The sequence below is a fragment of the Lissotriton vulgaris genome, unplaced genomic scaffold, assembly GCF_964263255.1.
Source record: "Lissotriton vulgaris unplaced genomic scaffold, aLisVul1.2 SCAFFOLD_1311, whole genome shotgun sequence".
In the NCBI taxonomy this organism is placed as follows: domain Eukaryota; kingdom Metazoa; phylum Chordata; class Amphibia; order Caudata; family Salamandridae; genus Lissotriton; species Lissotriton vulgaris.
Window position 1 is genome coordinate 588168 of NW_028245490.1, and position 20708 is coordinate 608875.

The 20708-nt window shown below is 49.2% G+C and overlaps 1 protein-coding gene across 6 annotated transcripts in view; it reads left to right on the forward strand.

Moving 5' to 3' along the window:
* The window catches only part of OPA1 (OPA1 mitochondrial dynamin like GTPase), a 298318-nt gene extending 279337 nt beyond the window's left edge, over positions 1–18981 (forward strand). For all 6 annotated transcript variants that reach the window (XM_086949083.1, XM_086949085.1, XM_086949084.1 and 3 more), the window contains 2 exons: positions 1655–1744; positions 16672–18981. In XM_086949083.1, the coding sequence (XP_086805209.1) occupies positions 1655–1719 (65 nt within the window). In that variant the 3' untranslated portion in view covers positions 1720–1744; positions 16672–18981. The remainder of the gene's footprint in view (positions 1–1654; positions 1745–16671) is intronic.
* The last annotated feature ends 1727 nt before the right edge of the window (positions 18982–20708 follow it).

Here is a 20708-nt window from a genome sequence, read left to right on the forward strand (position 1 = left end):
AACTCCATCATGACCCTCCGTGGCAAAACAATCTGGAAATGGAGTCGATGCCCATGCACACCATCGTCCTAAGGAGGAGTCACCTACCTCGTGACTAAAAAGATTTCTTCTGAGACAAAAACAAAGTGCAAACATCCGAGCCTAACACCAGATGGCGATCTATGCACAAGTATACGAATCTACAGCTCTAAATGCCAAGAACAGATGCATACTGGTAAGTAGCATTTTCCTTTTGGTGGATTCCTCCTCCCAGTTAGCTCTTTGAATCATAAGATCCCAAAGTATGCAAACATCGATGGTGCTGTCTCGGTTCCCCTTGGCATGTCTCAGTGGGGCATGTAGCCAGTACCTGGTACTGACACCACCACTGTACCTGACCACCCCACACTGCTTTACGCCTAATATGTCATCCCAGAGTTGCAGTTGAAACCACCTGGTGCCATCTGGCAACTCTCGATTGCTGTTGCTGGAGAAAATGTTAGTCAGTCTCTTCCAAAGGGGATGATGGACGGAGCTCTTGAGCAAATCAAACACTCACCCCTAGTCAACTGATCTGGGTTTAATCCAACATCATTCTTTAGCTCACTCAGCCACCCCAGTTCAGACATGGCCATATGCAAATCAGTCTGACCCTGTGCCTCATGGGAACAGTCCAGCCCGAACTGCCAATCCAGGTCTTCCCTTGACCGGAAACAAGCATCCTAGGACCGGTTTCTGGCTAATCAGCCGTCACCAGCCAGGCTAGCTTGAATCCAGTGGCAAAGTGAGCAAGGGACCCACGTCTGGGCATACCCTGCCAACTTGGGGCGAATAAAGCGATACCAAAGGGGATGATGGCCGGAGCGCTTGAGCAAATCAAACACTCACCCCCAGTCAACTGATCTGGGTTTAATCCATCATAATTCTTTAGCTCACTCCACCACCCCAGTTCAGACATGGCCATTTGCAAATCAGTCTGACCCTGTGCCTCATGGGAACAGTCAAGGTTTCTGGCATTCCAGCCATCTTCAGCCCGGCTTGCTTGAATCCAGTGGCAAAGTGAGCAAGGCACCCACGTCTGGGCATACATAGAGCGAACAAAGCGATACCAAAGGGGAGGACCTGGCATGGCAGTTCGGGCTGGACTGTTCCCATGGGGCACAGGGTCAAGACTGATTTGCATATGGCTGGGTTCAAACTGGAATGGCATGGTGAGCAAAAAAAACGATGGGTTTAGGCCCAGATCTCTGTACTGGGGTGAATGTATGACCTTGTTCTGCATTCTGTCCATCAGCTGTTGTTTTGTATTAAGTCAGTCGCTTCTAGCATGCAGAGGATGTTTTTGAGGTTATCAATCTGCAAGAAGATTATTTATCCACCAGAAGTATTGCTATCAGAGGTAACTTCTCTTCAAGTGAGTGCGTTCCACAGCTCCAGAACAAGATCCTGTATCGTAGGAACCAAGACAGATGGCCGCTCTGAAGCATGGACGCTGTGTCCTTGCATTGTTAACTATGAAGTAATTTGCCTCACGTGGTGTGTATGTTACAATATCGTTGATATTAGTCCATAGATGAAGGGTTCTTTTTCCTGACCCAAAGTTTGTTGTTATAAGTTTGTATTGTTTTCAAGGAAATAAGTAATAAATCTATGAAAACCAAATTCTCATTTACAGAAAAAGTGCGTGAGATCCAAGAAAAACTTGAAGCCTTCATCGAAGCCCTTCATCAGGAGAAGTAGAAGTGACCCCTGGAGAGATGTGCAGGTGAGAGCGCCCGGGAGGCTTCTGACCATTTGATGTCGCTGGGAGAGCCCAGACCTCTGAAGTCTGAGAGGCAAGCGCACCCAAGGGGGGCTGACTCTCATATCACAGGTAGAATCACAAGGGTTGGAGTCAAAAAGGGTGGAATGCCCTGGAGGTCTCTTCCACCCAAGGGGGCCTGACTTGCATGTCACGAGGATTGGAATCCCAAAGGTGAGTGCCCAGGAGGTCTCTTCATGTTCATATAACCAGTAGAGTCCTGAGCACAGGTGGGCACGCCAAGAAAGGCTCAAGCCTGGCTTATGCGGAAGGTCTGTCTCTTGCTCGTCCCTTTTCCTATGGGAACTGGGAAGCCAAAATAGAGCCAAACATCCTGTGTGTTAGTCTACCTTCCCTATCGCAGTTTGAAGACAAACACCAGTTGACGCAGGGCAGGGGAGTGTCCAAAATCGATCGAGATTCTTTACTGCTGTGTATATCTACAGCCGGCTGAGCTGTAATTTTTGGCATCTCACTGAAGACCTACAGGATAGAGGGTTCTTCTTTTTTTTGCTGCTCATCATGTCATGCTTGAGATGCTGATCCTTTTCATCCTTACCCTTGATACGAAAATGGGAAGGCAGTAAAGGGACCATAAAAGTAGTCGCCTGCCTTCCACAGTTCTTAGCATTCGTTTTTGTTACGCAAGACATTTTAACGTTTGATATATGCTTTGTTTCTGATGTAGAATTCTAACTGCAGATTCCTCACCATGTGACTATTCCCCAGGTACAAGACTGGATCCCAGAAAATGAAAAAGCAGTACTCAAGCGTGCCAGTAGGGGGCGTTGTGCCACTCTGCGTTGACATTGTTCTGCTCTGGAAGTGACGCATGGATGCAGGCGCCACCCACTCGCTGACGTCAGATCCTTTCTTCCTGCTTCTTCAGATGCAGGTCCAGAGCGCTATAACTTTTGTCTATGATGAGATTTTTAAAATCTTTTTCACCAAGTTTTACCAGTGTGAAAGGGAAATATCCCCTTCTAAAAGTACAGGGCTTAAACTTTGGAGGGATTGTATCAAACAGATGTGTGTGACAGATCCCCAGGTATGACTCTGGCGCGTCGGGTCAAAACCCATCTCCAGGGCTTGTGACATCCGTGCTCAGATAAGCCTGAAGACCATACCAGATTGTGAAGTTGTATGTCACAAAACAGCGCAAGAGGCTGCGCTGTGACTTGCTAGAGTCGAAAGGAAGGTCCAATTTCCGCAATATATTTTTGTTGTGTTTTAAGAAATATACCCCTTCTCGCCATTCTTGATCAGCAGAGGAGAGATTAGGACGTCCGCATGCCAACCCGGTCTCACTCCCGAACATACTGATCATTTTCAACATACTTTTGGCTAATCTGGCACTCCTTTGGGTCCCAGGGAGCAGCAAGGGCCTCTAGTCAGACATGTGCCAGTGACGTCGCCTTTGGTGCCTTCTGTGCCTCTCAAATCCAGCGCTGGTGACGATGCGGCCAGAGAAGGATCCACACACTATAGTGGGATTTGCATCTGAGCCAAACTCAACTCATCCTCGATCACGGGCGCACTCTGAACACACCGTAGCACAGTCCATTGCAATCCTTGGATTCCGAAACGCTACATTTACTGTGCGGCTGCTCACTACATCAAATCTTTGGCTCAGACTCGGATCAAAGCCAGAATTACAAGGATGATGGGGACAAATTTGTACCACAATTTCTTGAAGACCATTTGTAGGTGGAATATTCACTAGAGACTTCTAGCTGCAGATTCCTTACCTTTAAATTTCCCAGGCGTCAGGCTGGATCCAGAAACGTTTGCTCGAGCAATACCCCTTGCGCGTGCCATCGGGTGGCTCCATTCGGCTGCGTGTGATGTTGGCGTTGTTCGCGTCGTCTGTGACGTTAGTCACCTATATATTTTTTTCTATTTCAAATCGTTTTTATTGAAATTTAAAGAAAAATACAAATAAATAATGATGAACACAATAGTAAAATGGTAAGCAATGGCAGAAAGAAAGAATACTAACAAATCATAATAAATACAAAGTAAAAGAACAGGTTACACAAGTGCTATACCGTGGGAGTCGCAGTGAAGTTGGAGAGACATACAGGTGGTCAATCAAGCACAGGTTTCACAATTGTAATAGTAGAAAATACAGTGCCGGTGTCCCACCGAGGATATAGCATTCTATGCGATACATTATGGAAGATTTGAGACAATTTTTAGTGGGTCGAATGTGAAGGAAAAGGTGTCAAGGGACTTCCATAGTTTCCTGTGTGATTTACACCATGGAGAGGCGTGAAGTGCGACATTCAGCCCCTCTAAGGAAGGATAACCATTCTTGCCACATCCTAAAGGAGACTTCTTTGGAGTTTTTCCACTTATTCAGTATAATTTTTCAGGCCAAAGTGAGCATAAGATCTAACAAATAACGATCATTCTCATCTGCGATCTTTGGGTCTGGAGCATCTAGTAATATATAGGAAAATTCCCCTGGAGGGACTATGTTGAAAGTTTTGCTTATAAATTAGTAGATCTTACCCCAATATATTTATAGGATAGGGCAATGGACGAGCATGTGAGCGAGGTTGCCAACATGAGAATTACAATTCCAACATGTAGGGCTCTCGCTGAAGTTTAGTTTAAAAATCCTCTCAGGGGTCCAATATGTCCTGGTTATTATCATAAGCTTGGTTTGCAATAATATTGGAGAGATTTTATTCGAGAAGGGGGTGAGATGTATCTACTTCCGTTTGAATGGGATTTTACTAGAGTTGGGTTCAGATTCCCATTTTACTTCACACTTCATGTGCGTGGCTTGGGGGATAGGAGCTTGTATATTTTAGAGACGGTGTGTCCTGTCTTTATTAGCTGTAGCATCTTTGAAAGTAACAAATGGTCAGAAGGTTTTATGGAGCTCAATGTGAGGAGTGATTTTAGTTTTAGGAATTTATAAAAATCTTTCTGATGGATACATCTGCCTGTGGATTCCTCACCTTACGAATTTACCCTGCGCCAGCATGCTGCAGAATGTTTTCCTAGCTCTCCACGCTGCCTAGGACGTCGTCTCCGCTTGTGTAGGGAATGTGGGGGTTGCATGTCTATCACTGACCCTCATGAAGATTGTTTATGGTTCTTATCTTCAGACATGGAGGACTGTTCCTGTTGCAGGACAATCAATCCTAAAGCACTTAAAGAACCGGAAGCCAAATTGTTTCTGGCCAAGGCGAAGAAAGAAGATGAAGGGCGAAAGCGAGATAAGTCGAAGTTCTCGACTTCACATACATCGAAGTCGAGTAAGCATAAGAAAAAAAGAAGACTTGGATCTTGGCTTCGCTCGTCGAAGGGTAAGGCTTCGAGGTCGCCTTCCCCTTGACGTCGCCGTAAGGACTTTGTATCTCCTTTGCCTCCGGCGCTGAGGGATTCACCAGCTGCAGGCGCCGAGTCGGTTCAGGATGTTCCATCTTCTCCTGTGCCTGAGATTGAACCGGTGGATCTGGCAGTGGATCCGAATGTTCTGACGCCGGACACTCCCCGTTTGGATACAGGCACGAATCCATATCCACAATTCCCGGCTCCAGGAGCGGATCCGATGCATTTTTTAAATGCTATGTACAGTGTTTTTACAAGGGCAGCTTTCCAATCCAGAGCACCTTCTGGTCCAGTGGGTCCGCTGGCATTCAACTTGAGTGTGCCCCAAAACTATGCCCAGGCACCCTTTATGCCGATGGCGCCGTCAGGCAATTTCCGGCGCCGAGAGTCTTGACGCCGTTGATGGAATCCCCTGCGCCGTCTGGTGAGCCCTCCTCTCTGCCTCGTGTGGATCTCGTGCCTCCTTCGGAGCCTCCTTCAACGCCAGCTCTGGGGCAGTCTGCGCTGCGTACGACACCACGATGCCGCATCCACGGATTCGTTCACAGAGAGAAGCTCAGAAGCTTTTAGAAGATCAGTACCGTAGAGAGGAGGTAGAAGTAGGCGAGTTGGAAGAGTCTCTGGATGAATTTGAGGGAATTCAGGAGGCGAGCGATTTGGATACCTCTCTAGAGTGGGAACTCTCTTCTGCAAGGGGTTCACCACCTCAGGAGATAGCTCCCTACCATTTGGTAATAAGGAAAGCTGCTGAGCTTTTGGATTTGAGACACCTACTGCTGAATATAAGCCAACTTTATTGATAGAGGTCTTGCATTCACCCTCCTCCACAGTTGAGCCTCTGTTACTCTTTAATGAAGCTTTGTTGGATCCTATCCTCGAGGTTTGGCGTAAACCACTCTCTTCGCCTGCCGCTACCAAGGCTGTGGCTAGAAGGTATAGGACTGCACCAGGGGATCCAGGTTTTCTCTCTTCACGTCCATCTCCAGAGAGTTTGGTGGTGCAGGCATCTTGCTCCATGCAATCTTCAGGTGCTTTTCCACAAGCCCAAGCTGACAGAGACTCAAAGAAAATGGATCAGTCAGCTAAAAAGGTTTTCTCCTCTTCCAGCATGTCTCTGAAATCGACCAATGCCACTCGTCTATTGGGCCGTGACTTACATGCTTTGATGGACTCGGCAAAACAATTAGCCCCCAAGTTACCTGACGAGGAGAGGGGAAACTTTATGGCGGTTGTGGCTAGACAAGTTATTCAATCAGGTCTAGATATAGCTGACTCAGTAGCCAGAATTATGAGCTACTCCATAGCTACGAGAAGGCAAGCTTGGATTTTCCCCTGATATCCAGGCCACTCTTGTTGATTTGCCCTTTGACGGGTCGAAGCTTTTTGGGGAAAAAGCTGATTCGGCCTTGCAGAGGTTTAAGGATAGCACAGCCACGGCAAAATCCTTGGGATTGCAGACCCAGTCGAGAGGTTTTGGCTTCAAGAGATATCGAGGCTTTGGAAGGTCTTCCTTTCACAACTTCCATCAACCTCAGCAGCAGCAGAAAATCCTCTCTATAAATCTTAGAGTAAGAGCTGGAGGTCGCTGACGTGGTTCTGCCCGCAATCTCTCCTCCTCCTCTCATGCCTCCCTCGCTCCCTCTGGTACCTCAGAAAAGCAGCCCTAGATCACCCATCCTGGTTCATGTGGGTCCTGTAGGGGGCCAGCTGTCTCACTTTCTGCAAGGTTGGAAATCAGTCACAACAGACCTTTTGGGTTTTAAACCTTGTGGAGAATGGGTACGCCCTTCTCTTTCGGGAATTTCCTCCTCCTTACCCTACTTGCCAAGGTTATTGTTCAGAGGACCATTTGCTTCTTCTGCAGAAGGAAGTTCTTGCATTACTTCAAAAAGGTGCGATAGAGGTGGTTTCAGAGCAGGAAAGGGGTCAGGGTTGCTACTCCCGGTATTTCCTGATCCCCAAAAAGGACGGCAAGTTACGTCCGATCCTGGACCTCAGGATCTTGAATTTTTACCTGAAACAGGAGAAATTCAAGATGCTGATCCTTGTGCAGGTTCTTCTGGCCCTGCTGGAAGAGGACTCGATGGTGTCGATCGACTTACAGTATGCGTATTTTTACATTCCCATTCTGAAGTCACATAGGAAGTATCTCTGTGTTCGAGGCATGTGGGCTGCTGAATTCATATCTGTGCATAGATCGCCGCCTAGTGTTGGGTCCGGATGATTGCACATTGTTGTCCTGGAAGAGTCTTCGAAGTATCACGAGATAGGTGGCTCCTCCCCTGGACTACAGTGCGCATGGGCATCGCCTCCATCCCCAGATTGTTTTTTTCCGCCATTGGGTTCGGATGTGTTTCGGTTCCCTCTGTCGGAATCGATAGTTGTTTAACTTCCTTACTTGAGACCAAAAGGTCTTTAGGACTCGCGTCGGTATTGTCCATCGTTCGGGTTGGTTTATTCATCGGCTCCGAACACTTGCTGCCCTTCCGCGTGCTGTCGGCGCGGACGGGCCTACACGACGCTCCAGACTACTTCAACATGGAACGAACTCCGTTTAAGAGGTGCCCGGTGTGCGCCTCAAAGTATTCACACCTCGACGTGCACCCTGTGTGCAACAGATGCTTGTCGCCGGACCACGACGAGGCCAGGTGTATGGCCTGCTCCAAGTTCCGGTCGAAGAAGACTCTCAAGCTACGTCGAGCCGCAAAACTGCAGGCCCAGTTATCGGCACCCCCACCAACCAACATCTTTGAAGAAGACGTTGAAGACGACACCGTCCTACAAGTTTCGGACTCTAACCCGGCGTCGGAGGATGAAAACTACGACGCGGGAGATGAAGAGTTCGAGGAAGTCGTTGAGGAGGTAGGGCCCGACGACGGGGCCATTGCCACCGTGGAGGATAGCTCGGAAGAAGAGCATCCTCATTCTGACTCCGGGGCCGAACCCCAGCATAAGGCCCAGGTCGAGGGATCGCCTTCGGGCCTTACCCAAGACCTCAATACTCGTCCCACGGCCCCGCCTCCGGGCCCGGCCACGGACATTGGTGATGCGCCACTCCCGGTACAGAAACCGAAAGTGAAGCCATCAGGGTCCGCACCGTCCGTATCCAAACCGAAAGTGCAAGTCGCACTGGTGGGATCAAAGCCTCAGGAGGCCTCGGCGCCGAAGAAGTCCAAAATGGCCGCCGAGATCAAGAGCCACGCCAAAATGGCCGACCCGAAGACCCCAGTGTCGAAGCCGAAGGCGCAAGCTCCTGACACGGCTGCGTCGGCGCCGAAGCTGGTCGACGCTCTGAAGAGCCGCGTCGACGCCAAAAAGGTCGATGACCCAAAAAAAGCCTCGAAGAAGCGTCAGGACAACCCCAAGGCTCTGGCTGCACCGATCCCGGTCGACAAAGCCAAGAGCGGTGCTGCGTCGGCTCCGAAGACTGCGCCTTTGGGCGCCGACCCGATTCCGGACTCGGAGGACTCGCTCGAGCTGGTCCAGCCCTCCCCGTCCTTTACCAAGAAGGTCACGGAGTCCCTTCAACGTCTTAAGAAGGAAGCAGTGGCTCCCGAGCCGAAGGATGTGGCGCCGAAGCCTCCACAGAAACCGGCGAAGGCGCAGACGCCGATCCACTTCACGCTGCCGCCAAAGACGACGCCAAAGGCTTTCGCTCCGAAACATGGGGCCGGGGTGCCCTTGAAGCTGGTGTCTACGCCTAAAGCATCCTTGGTGTTGCCGAAGCCACGGCTCCAACCACTAGCGGACGAAGAGCGTCGAGAGGTTGTCATCGACGCCAACACAGGCAAGCTCTCTCTCCTTAAAAGGAAAATCACCCCGGAGCCGGTGTTGGAGCATTTTCATATTCCACTTAAGAAGAAGTTGGACTCTGCGGGAACTTCTGCCCCTATGGAGCCTGAATCTCCACAAGGTCTGGAATTCTCACCCACTCACTCTAACGCTGGGGAGGGTGACGGAGACGAGGAGGAGGAGTACTATTATCCAGCGTACTCGGATCCGGAGGAGGTCAATGAACCATGGTCTGCTGGAGGCGACCCTGAGGACCCTCAGTCAGGACATGAGCCGCAGCTTTTTGCTGCAAAAACTTCTCCAACAGAGGACTCTGCAGCCTTCAACGCTCTAATTGAGAGAGCTGCGGCCAACCATGATTTCGACCTCCATGCGGACCCAGTGGATGTCGACTTTCTGTTTGACACTTTTTCGGTAGCTGAAAAGACTGTCAAGACATTGCCAATGCTCAAAGGAGTGCTGAAGCACGCGCCTGAGGTTTTCAGGGAGCCCACCCGGGCGAGAGTCATCAATCCTCGTATTGACAAAAAATACAAGGCAGCGCCCAACGATCCAACGTACATCAAGGGACAATTGTCACTGGACTCTTTGGTCGTCTCCAACGCACGTAAGTTGGCGAACTCACAGACCACGGGTGATGCTCCTCCCCCAGACAAAGAATCGAAGGTCTTTGAAGCCTCAGGAAAACGTATTGCTGCGCAGGCAGCTAATATTTGGCGCATTTCAAACATGCAAGCCCTACTTGCACACTACGATAGGGCACACTATGACACCCTAGAAACCCTTCTACAGCACTTACCTGATCAGTACAAAGAGGGAGCTGAAATGTTAATTCAGGAGGGGAAGCTTATCACCAATGCTTCAATTAAGTGCGCACTGGACGTGGCTGATACTGCCTCCAGGGCTATAAACACTAGCGTGCTCCTGCGTAGGCATGCATGGCTTAGAATATCAGGCTTTAAACCAGACATTCAGACTACCATATTAAACCAAACAGTTAATCCAGACCACCTGTTTGGGCCAGAAGTGGATGCAACCCTTGAAAAAATGAAAAAGGACACTGACACTGCTAGGTCTATGGGGGCCCTACAGTCCCAGCAGTTTCGGGGTGGTTCCTTTCGCCGCTCCAATAACAGAGGCACCTCAAGGGGTCAGGCATCTCAATCCACGCAATACTATAAAAGCAACACCCAATCCTCATACACCAACAAGGGTAGAGGTGGTTACCGGGGCAACAACGTCCAAGGCAGAGGACGTGGAAACAGCTCCAGGTCCTCCACCACCAACAAGCAGTGACGCCTTGTCGCTGCCCCCCGACCACACAACACCAGTCGGGGGGAGACTCCAGCAGTTCCTGCCCGCGTGGAAATCCATCACCACGGACAGGTGGGTCAAATCTCTTGTCCGATACGGTTACTGTCTGGAACTCACTTCCACTCCACCAAACATACCTCCAAGAAACCGTCCTATGTCCGGCGAGCACTTGCACTTGTTGCAGCAGGAGGTCCAAGTCATGCTGCAAAAAGGGGCAATAGAGCTCGTTCCACTGCAGGAAAGGGGTAAAGGGGTTTACTCTCTGTACTTTCTAATCCCCAAAAAGGACTGATCCCTCAGGCCCATCCTGGACCTCAGGCCCCTCAACTGGTACATCCTGTCAGAACATTTCCATATGCTCACGTTGCAGCAGGTTCTCCCTCTGCTTCAGCAGGGGGACTTCCTGGCTACTCTGGATCTCAAGGATGCATACTTTCACATTCCCCTGCATCCTTCACACAGGAAGTACCTAAGGTTCACCATTCAAGACCAGCACTACCAGTTCAGGGTTCTGCCTTTTGGGGTCACCACAGCGCCCAGGGTCTTTACGAAGTGCCTGGCGACTGTGGCGTCGCATCTAAGACGTCAAAACATCCACGTCTACCCCTATCTGGACGACTGGCTCATTCAGGCAAAGTCGGAACAACAGTGCGCCGACCACGTGTCCCGCACCATTCATCTCCTGCACGATCTGGGATTCTCACTAAATTACCCAAAATCCCATCTCCAGCCCGCCCACATACGGCAGTATCTGGGCGCGACACTAAACACTCTGGCGGCCACTGCACAGCCAAATTCAGTGAGAGTCGCCAGTATTCAGACGCTGATCCAACGATTCAGACCTCAGCACTCGCTTCCAGCGAAGGTGTTCATGCAGTTGATAGGCATGATGGCCTCCTGCATCTCCATTTTCCCGCAAGCGAGGTTACATATGCGTCCGCTTCAGGAGTGCCTAGCACGTCAGTGGACTCAGGCTCACGGGCAACTAACAGACCTAGTGTTGGTGAGCGGTCGGGCGTACAACTCTCTGCATTGGTGGAATCCACAAAACCTTTGCAAGGGCCGACCGTTCCAAGAGCCTGTGCCACAGATTATCCTGACGACGGACGCTTCTCTCCAGGGATGGGGAGCGCATGTACTCCACTACACAGTGCAGGGACTATGGACACTACAGCAAAGGAAGATGCACATCAATGTACTGGAACTGATGGAAATCTTCATGGCCTTAAAGGCATTCAAAGTACATCTGTGCAACAAGGTCGTGTTGATCCGGACGGACAACATGACGGCCATGTACTACATTCAGAAACAGGGAGGAACACACTTTCCGCAGCTGTCTCATCTGGCTCAGAGCATGTGGAAGTGGGCCATTCAGAGGAACATTTTCCTGATGGCAGAACATCTCCCAGGCAAACACAATCAGATGGCGGACCTGCTCAGCAGGCACAGCCACCAAATGCACGAGTGGGAGATACATCCTTCAGTACTCCAACCGTACTTCCAAAGGTGGGGTCATCCAGAGATAGACCTGTTCGCCACATGGGAGAACGCAAAATGCCAAAGCTTCGCCGCCAGGTTCCCACACCCGCAATCACAGGGCAATGCGATGTGGATGAACTGGTCAGGCAGATTTGCGTACGCTTTTCCCCCAGCACCTCTGATACCGCTGGTGGCGCGCAAGCTCAGGCAGCACTCGATGACTCTCATCCTGGTTGCTCCAACGTGGGCTCGCCAACCATGGTACACCACGTTTCTGGAACTTTCCGTGGTACCGCATCAAAGGCTTCATCTCACACCCAGCCTTCTGACGCAGAGCCATGGCGACATTCAGCACCCAGATCCGCAACAGCTCAACCTGGCGATCTGGCTCCTGAAGTCCTAGAGTTTGGCTACCTCAATCTTCCCCCGGATTGCATGGACATCATTCGGGAGGCAAGAAAGCCCACTACTAGAGCATGTTATGCGGCTAAATGGAAGCGGTTTGTCATTTATTGTGTGAACCACGATATTAACCCGCTGGATGCTTCCATTCAGAACATCATCTGTTACCTGTTCCATCTGTACCAATGCAATTTGGCGTATTGTTCCATCCGCATTCACCTGTCTGCGATGGCCGCATACCTCCAGAATAGACAACACCTTTCACTTTTCAAGGTGCCTGCTATCAAGGCATTTCTGGAAGGACTCAAAAGGGTCATTCCGCCACGGACACCACTAGCTCCAGAATGGAACCTCAATGTGGTTCTTACAAGGCTGATGGGTCCTCCTTTTGAGCCACTACACTCTTGTGAGCTTCAGTTTCTGACTTGGAAAGTAGCTTTCTTAGTAGCAATTACATCGCTATGGAGGGTTAGCGAGTTGCAGGCCCTCACCATCCAAGAGCCTTTTTTCCAAGTTCATGCTAACAGGGTGGTGCTCCGCACTAACCCTAAATTTCTACCCAAGGTTGTGTCTCAATTCCACATAAACCAAACAATCGAGTTGCCGGTGTTTTTTCAAAATCCTGAGTCGTTGGCGGAGCGGATGCTCCACACCCTTGACGTTAAAAGGGCCCTAATGTATTACATTGACAGGACCAAGGATTTTAGAAAGACTAAGCAGCTTTTCGTTGCCTTTGCATCACACCACAAGGGTAACGCTATTTCCAAGGCTGGTATCGCTAGGTGGATCGTGAAATGTATTCAGATCTGTTACGCTAAGGCTAAACGCACCCTTACAATTCCACCAAGAGCCCACTCCACCAGAAAGTTGGGGGCCTCTATGGCTTTCCTTGGGAACATTCCCTTAGAGGATATATGTAGAGCAGCCACATGGTCTACCACACATACGTTTACTAAACATTACTGTGTAGGCGTGCACTCTAAACAGCAGGCAGCTGTAGGTCAGGCTGTTCTCAAGACACTTTTCCAAACTGCTGCAGCTGGCACGGGCGGCCGCCAATAATGGGGGGACTGCTATGTATTCTATGCACAGATATAAATTCAGCAGCCCACATGCCTCGAATTGCAAATGCTACTTACCAGTATGCATCTGTTCTTGGCATGTAGGGCTGCTGACATTCATATCGCCCGCCCTCCTCCCCGGCGCCTGTAGCAGCTGCAGTATTCATGTATATGCTCATAGCATGGTCATCACTCACATAGTTCACTCCATCTCGGCCAGAATGGCTAAAAACAATCTGGGGATGGAGGCGATGCCCATGCACACTGTAGTCCAGGGGAGGAGCCACCTATCTTGTGATACTTCGAAGACTCTTCCAGGACAACAATGTGCAATCATCCGGACCCAACACTAGGCGGCGATCTATGCACAGATATGAATGTCAGCAGCCCTACATGCCAAGAACAGATGCATACTGGTAAGTAGCATTTGCATTTACGGTTGGGTCGCAGCACTACCAGTTTGTGGTCCTCCAGTTTGGTCTTACTACTGCACCTCAAGTCTTCACAAAGGTGATGGCAGTGGTGGAAGGTCATCTCAGAAGGTTGGGGATTCCTGTTTTCCCCTATCTGCTCAAAGCGGAGTCGCCAGAGATGGTGCTTCATCATCTGCGGGTAACATCTCATCTGTTGTTTGACTTGGGTTTTTCAATCAATGTGCCCAAATCGCACCTTGTGCCCTCTCAGCACAACCTGTTCATATGGGTGGTACTGGACACTACTGTGTGTTGAGCATTTCCTCCTCCCCAAAGAATTCTCGTCATTCAGGAGATGGTCCCTTTATTCCACAATGGAGCGGTTCCAGTTCTGAAGGTCATTCGCCTGCTCGGTCTGTTTGCTTCCTACATTCTGTTGGTCAACCATACTCGCTGGCACATGAGGGCGCTCCAGTGGTGCTTCTGCAGGCAATGGTATCAGCACAACGGAGATCTCAGGGAGTCTGTGAGGATCTCCAGAGAAGCTGCATCTGATCTGTCTTGGTGGAGCGTGGAGGGCAATCTGTCTCAAGGAAATCCCTTTCATCTTCCTCCATCGGTGGCCACAGTGATAACGGATGCATCCACCTTAGGGTGGGGTGCTCATCTGGGGGTTCTAGAGATCAAGGGTCTTGGGTCTTCTGAGGAAAGGTTGCTTCACATCAACCTTCTGGAATTGTGGGCGATACGTTTGGCGCTCAAGGCCTTTCTCCCTTCCCTTCCTAGTCACTCGGTTCAGGTCCTGACGAACAACACTACTGCAATGTGGTATGTCAACAAGCAGGGAGGAGTAGGGTTGTACCGTCTCTGCAGAGAGGCTTTGCAACTCTGGTCCTGGGCTCAGACCATTACATTTGTTTGATGGAAAATCATCTGGCCGGGGTGTTGTGCGTGCGGACAGTCTCAGTCGGCAGTTCACTGCCGAACACGAGTGGAGGCTTCATCCGGAGGTAGTTCAACACATCTTCCGGACGTGGGGAACTCCTCGTTGGACCTTTTTGCCACTCTCAAACGCGCACTGCCTGTAATTCTGCAGTCTCCCGTTAACGAGGCAGGGAGCGTTGGGGGACGCGTTTCAGTTGAGTTGGAGCTCACAACTCCTTTACGCGTTTCCTCTAATACCATTGATGCCTTGGGTTCTAAGGAAGATTCTCCAAGACCGGGCCCAAGTCATATTGATCGCCCTGGATTGGCCAAGAAGGGTGTGCTACACAGATCTACTTCACCTCTCATCGCACCCTCCTCTCTGTCTCCCCCTGAGGGTCGACCTCCTCTCGCAGTCGGAGGGGCAGGCTCTACACCGCCACCTCCAGAGCCTGCACCTTCATGCCTGGAGATTGAACGGGGCAACCTGAGTTTGTTCTCTCTTCCGCCTGACATGGTGGATGTTATATTATCGGCCAGGCAGCACTGCACTAAGTCTATTTACTCAGACAGATGGTCAATATTCGTTAAATGGTGTGGAGAGAGAGCTATTGACCTTTTTAAAGGCCCACTTGTCGAATGTTCTTCAGTTTTCTCTTTTTTTGGCACAGCAGGGTTGTGCTGTGGCCACGGTTAAGGGCTACTTGTTGGCCTTATCTGCTTTTCTGTGTCTACCTGATCAGCCCTCTTTATTTAAGTCTCCTATGGTTTTGAGATTTATCAAAGGCCTTACCAATAGGTTTCCGCCTACTCCCTTTATTATGCCCCAATAGGATCTTAATCTTGTTTTGATGGGTTCACCGTTTGAACCCCTTCATAGCTGCCCTTTCAGTCTTTTGTCTTTTAAAACAGTCTTTCTGGTAGCCATTACCTCAGCAAGGAGGGTGAGCTAGCTTCAGGCTCTCAGTTCAAAACCCCCGTTTTTGGCCATACATGCTGAAAGGATGGTCCTCAGGACCAGGGCTGCTTTTCTGCCTAAGGTGGTCACTCCCTTCCATCTGGGGCAGTCCATAACTCTCCTTATGTTTTATCCTCACCCTTCGAAGGAGGAGGAGAGACTTCACCGCCTGGACCCTAAAAGAGCTGTGAGCTTTTATTTGGACAGAACAAAGGACTTCGTTTGGACGATCAACTCTTTGTGGGCTACGTTGGACACTCAAAAGGCAAAGCTATGCACAAGCACATTCTGTCATGTTGGATCATCTTGTGCATCAAGATCTGCTACGCTCTGGCTGGTAAGGAACCACCTGAGGGTATTAGAGCTCATTCTACTCGGGCTAAGTCTTCCACCTCTGCTTTAGCCAAAGGTGTTCCTGTGTTGGACATTTGTAAGACAGGGGGTCATTTTCTGCGCTGTGTCCTGCAGGGCTTTTTGGTATAAGAAAGGTAGATCCCCTCCTCCGGGAGTGGGACTGCTGTGGGAATCTATTCATAAGGTGAGGAATCCACAGGCAGATGCATCCATCAGAAGAGCCGCTTTTTCTGGTGGATACAGAATCTGCCTGTGGATTCCTCACTGGCCCACCCTCCTCCCCGTTGTCCACCTTTGTATACCTTAAAGGATGCCTTATTTGGCTTGTTGTTTTACATTGTATCTTCTTTCAATCTGGTACATTTATAGGAAATGCTGATATTCTTTAGCTTTCCTTTTTGATTTTGTACTGTGTAAATTGGTTCAAATGTTGTTTGTGTACTGTGTGTACTTTGAGTTTGATGTCGGTCCATCTGTTTCGCCTTGGAGGCACGAAAAAAATGAATGGAACTGACGTCATGATGCCGACGAGGCTCTCTTATGGCTCCTGTGGCATCATGCGAAGTCGCGAGTGGAGCCAACATACTCATCGGAGTCGAAAGCTAGGAAAAAATTCAGCGGAATGCTGGCGCAGGGGATATTCATAAGGTGAGGAATCCACAGGCAGACACTGTATCCTCCAGAAAAAGCGTTACCGAAGGTAAGTAACTTCTTCTTATGGTTTTGTTGTCACGTGCCCCCCAGAATACAAATCAGTCTTTGTTGTGTTTTATCATCATAAATGTACAAAGATTAATTCTGAGCTGACATCGCAACTTGGTGAGTTTGAAGCTATTTTTTTTTTTGCAGGTGAAGATTTCCAACTGAGTTGAGCACTCACCGGATTGCCCTGCGGAGGAAAGAATCGATGGAGGTCTTTTCTGTGTGTCTCTTCAACTCTTGTTTTACCAGAACTTTGAACGTCCATGAATTGCTGGCGAGGGATCGCAGCCCAGCGAACCCTCTCCCACCTATGTGGACTCCAGGTCCTTCTTACAGAGCTGCTCTGACACCCGTTCGGCAAGGCCAGCCTCGGACCTGGTCCGGTGCCACATGAGTGACATCACTTTAGAAGGTTTGACCAGAGCCGGCCTTTGCATGACGAGGAGTGGGCGCTTCCACGGTCGTATGGATTGTACATATGTTCTTGATTCTCTTAAAGGCTGCATCGTTTGAGTGACGCTGTGTGCTGGGGCGTTCTCGGATAGGTATGGCGTAATATCTGCCACAGTCACCTTTTTGTGCAGTCGGTGTGTGTGTGGGTGGATGGTGTGTGCGCCGTGCATTGGTCTATAAAGCCTTCCCCCACGGATGTACATTCTCACTTTCAGCTGAAGTGTCAGGTGAGCTGCTTCAGAGGGACAGAAATAATCTCTGCCCATTCACTCTGTGGCTCCGTTTTCATGAATGGACAAGCGGCAGACTACGCTGCACTCATCTTGATCTCCAGACTCGTTCTATTACTTGCAGATAATAAATTTTAAAGCTGCAAACTGATTTAGAAAATAATTTCAGATATTCAAACCATTTATCTGTGGCCTTCATGAAATTTGCTCTGATTATCACAATTCTCGTAGCGTTTCAACGTGTGCCATTGGCTGGTGCTTATGATTCGATTCTACAGAGGGTGTTGGTGGTGGAATATTGCCCATGTAGTTTCCCCTCTCGTCTGTGGCGCAGTAGTCTCTTGCCTCGGGTGCAGCCCTCTTTCCGCCGGTGTTGCACTCTATGGGTGTTCACTTCCATCGAAGCTCGTGCACCTCGACACCTCAGACCACTTCTTTTCATTGTAGGCAGTAAATTTTTCTTTAAATTAAAAGCAGGGATTGTGATTAATAAAAAGTGTTGAGTGGTCTCTATTTCTGAGGTTCACAGGTTTATTGAACAAGGTCCACGTTACTGGTAGATGTGCGTTTTGGTGACCAATACGAGGGCGGCGTAACAGCCCCCGAAGCCACCGCGTTTGAGGGGCCCAAGCTTAATAGGGCCACCTCTGGCACTGTGCATGGGGATAGATCCTGACTGAGTACTGAGCGTGGGGGCCCACCTTCACGTACTTTGCATGGGGGCCCTACTCACGTTCTGTTACACCACTGGGCAGCGCTTCTCAGAGACATGCTTACATACCTGCACATAGGCACATTTTCTGTTCTCAAGGCAGGTTTTTTACTGCATTGGCATCTTGGTGACTTCCTATGCCCTTTTGGGTCACGTGGTTGTGGCACGCTCTTGGGGACAGACTGAAATCCACAATCCCTGGTGGCATCCTCCCAGGCTTGGCCTGGCCACATTGGCTTGACTTGTTACTTCAACGCTGAATGTGGCGGAAGGCGTTGGCCATGGGTACGTCGGTGGCTCCACGTCACCGCAGTCAATGGAGCCTTTCTTCTTCTCTATCGAGGTGGTTAGGAAACCGGCTGGAGTGCTTTTATCATCGCTGTTGGATCGAACAGTTTGTTTAGTGAGAGTCAATATTGAAAGAAGTTTACAGTTCCCAGCCTCAGTAGCTCTGGAATCCGGCTGAACCAGTGAGTAAAGGCCACTACCACCACCCTCTTCGACATCACCGCGTAGAAGCACATCAACAGCAGCCACGTTTTTATTGCAAATACTTCACCCCCATTAGAAACACCGCTCTATAACCAAGAGTGAATGTGCACGGACCTGGATGTTTTGAGTGCTTTGTATTTTTTGTTGTAAGTAAACTTGAATAAATTAATACCAATGTATTGTTATAGCAAAGGGGAATCGCTCGCCGTGCCACCTCTGTCTGATTTCATTGTTTTGTGCCCACACCTTGAGCAAAACCAATGGCTGGTGCTCCTAAAATGCGCACACACACCCACACACAATGGCACCACGCTTTAGAACACAAAGGTTCAACAATGCCACATCTGTACAGATTACAAGCACTTATAAAATTATTTTAACTTTATTTCCCAATATATGAAATGTAGATCCTCAAATTGTCTTGAGTCCCAGAGCACACATCCTGTTTTCACCTCCATTGCCCATAAAAAGAGACGGTCTCAGATTGGCCATGATGTATTGAAGGAAAATTCGCTATTTATTGAATGCAGGAGTATTGAAAAGAGTCGGACAATAAAGATTTTGAAAACAGCTTGTTGTAGTTCTCATCTTATATAAAAAAGAAAACTAAACTCAATTTGTCTGTGATTTCTGCGTACCAAGTTGTCAATTACAGATCAGTTGTTTTAATGTAACATGACATTGAAGAGGAAATTCACATGGTAAGGAATCTGCGGCTAGAAGTCTCTATCAGATAAGGCTGTCTATCCATCCCATCCTAAAACACGGCTGTATTTCAAGAGCTACCCCACTTATGGTTTTTGAAAGGCTTTTTTGATGTTTTTTCAACATTTTTTGAGGTTTTCCTCCCTGTGTGTTGAGGATGTCGCCACAGAAGTCTGGTTTTAAGCCCTGCTCAACCTGTCACTGACCGATGTCTGCAATGGACCCACACCCAGTTAGTCTTTGGTGTATGTAGTGTGACCACAACAGCAAGCCGTGCTCCGATTGCCGAACCATGAAAGGCTTTGAGGGAGCGGTCCCTGAATCTGCTAGTGGCCCAGTATCCAAAGTCCTCCTTGTCTCTTTAAAGTTGTTGGGCCACTAAGGTAGGAGGCACATAAAGAAGAGCAAGAATTCGAAGCTCTCTTTGACTTCTCCTTGGCTGACGAGACGAGGGAGCCATGGTGTACTAGGCCTAGTTCCCCGGAACCTGCACCTGGACAGACGCCGCCCCTCTATAATTTCCAATACCCTGAGTGACCCCCGCCAAACTGAAAGAGTTCTATGATGCCATGCTTCTTTTATTTGGGTGGTTTGACCGTGGCAACGTGCCTTCAAGCCCTGCAAGGTCGGAAGAGGCGCAAACTGGTTCAGTACCGGTTGCTCTGGCTCCGCTCCAGTGGGGGGTGCCAGGGATTCATTTCATGGATCTAAACCGACACCAGTCGTGCCATTTCGACCTTCCCTGGTGCTGGTTCTTATGCGAATGCTCCCGGCAACGCCATCCCCATTATCATCCCCAACACGGAGCTGGAGGGCCGTCGCCAGATGCCTGCAGGAGCTGTGATTCCTAGATCAATGCCTGATCAATATTTAAATCAGCTAGACCTCTGAGAAGACTGGGAGGGTTCACCCTGGTGGTACAACACCTGCCGGTCTTTCTCATTTTAAATTAGTTCGCAGACCGTCCTCCGGGGATGGTGTTGGTTGGGAATCTATTCACAAGGTAAAGAATCTGCTGCTAGAAGACTCCATCACATGAAAAAGTTACTTACCTTCAGCAATGCCTTATCTGGTAGAGACTATATCTAGCCTCAACACCCATCCTCCACACTCTGCAGACAGATTTCTAGGGTCAGGGCTGATCCCTTTCAGAGCCCTAGTTCTTTACCCACATTAGTGGTCAGTGTTCTTCATGGCTCTGCTCTTCTAGCGTGGGAAGTCGTGGAAAAAATAGACACCTGGGTGACACCTATATAGGTACAGCAACGTCACTTCCAGTGCTGATGACGCCGATGACGGACCCAGCGACAATGGACGTCGCCTACTAGCATGCAGGGGTACTGCTTTCTAAAGAAATCTTCTGGATCCTGTCTGACGCCTGGGATATTCAACGCTAAGGAGGCTGCGGATAGATTATGTTTCAAACAGATATGGCGTTACAGAAGGTAAGTAACTTGCTAGTTTCTGCAAGAGCCATGTCTTACAATATACTTAAAGTGGGATTTGTGACATATTCAGTTCTATATCTCAGATATGCATTGAAAGATGCAGAAGGAACAGCCAGTACCACCACTTCTACTTTTAATACCGAT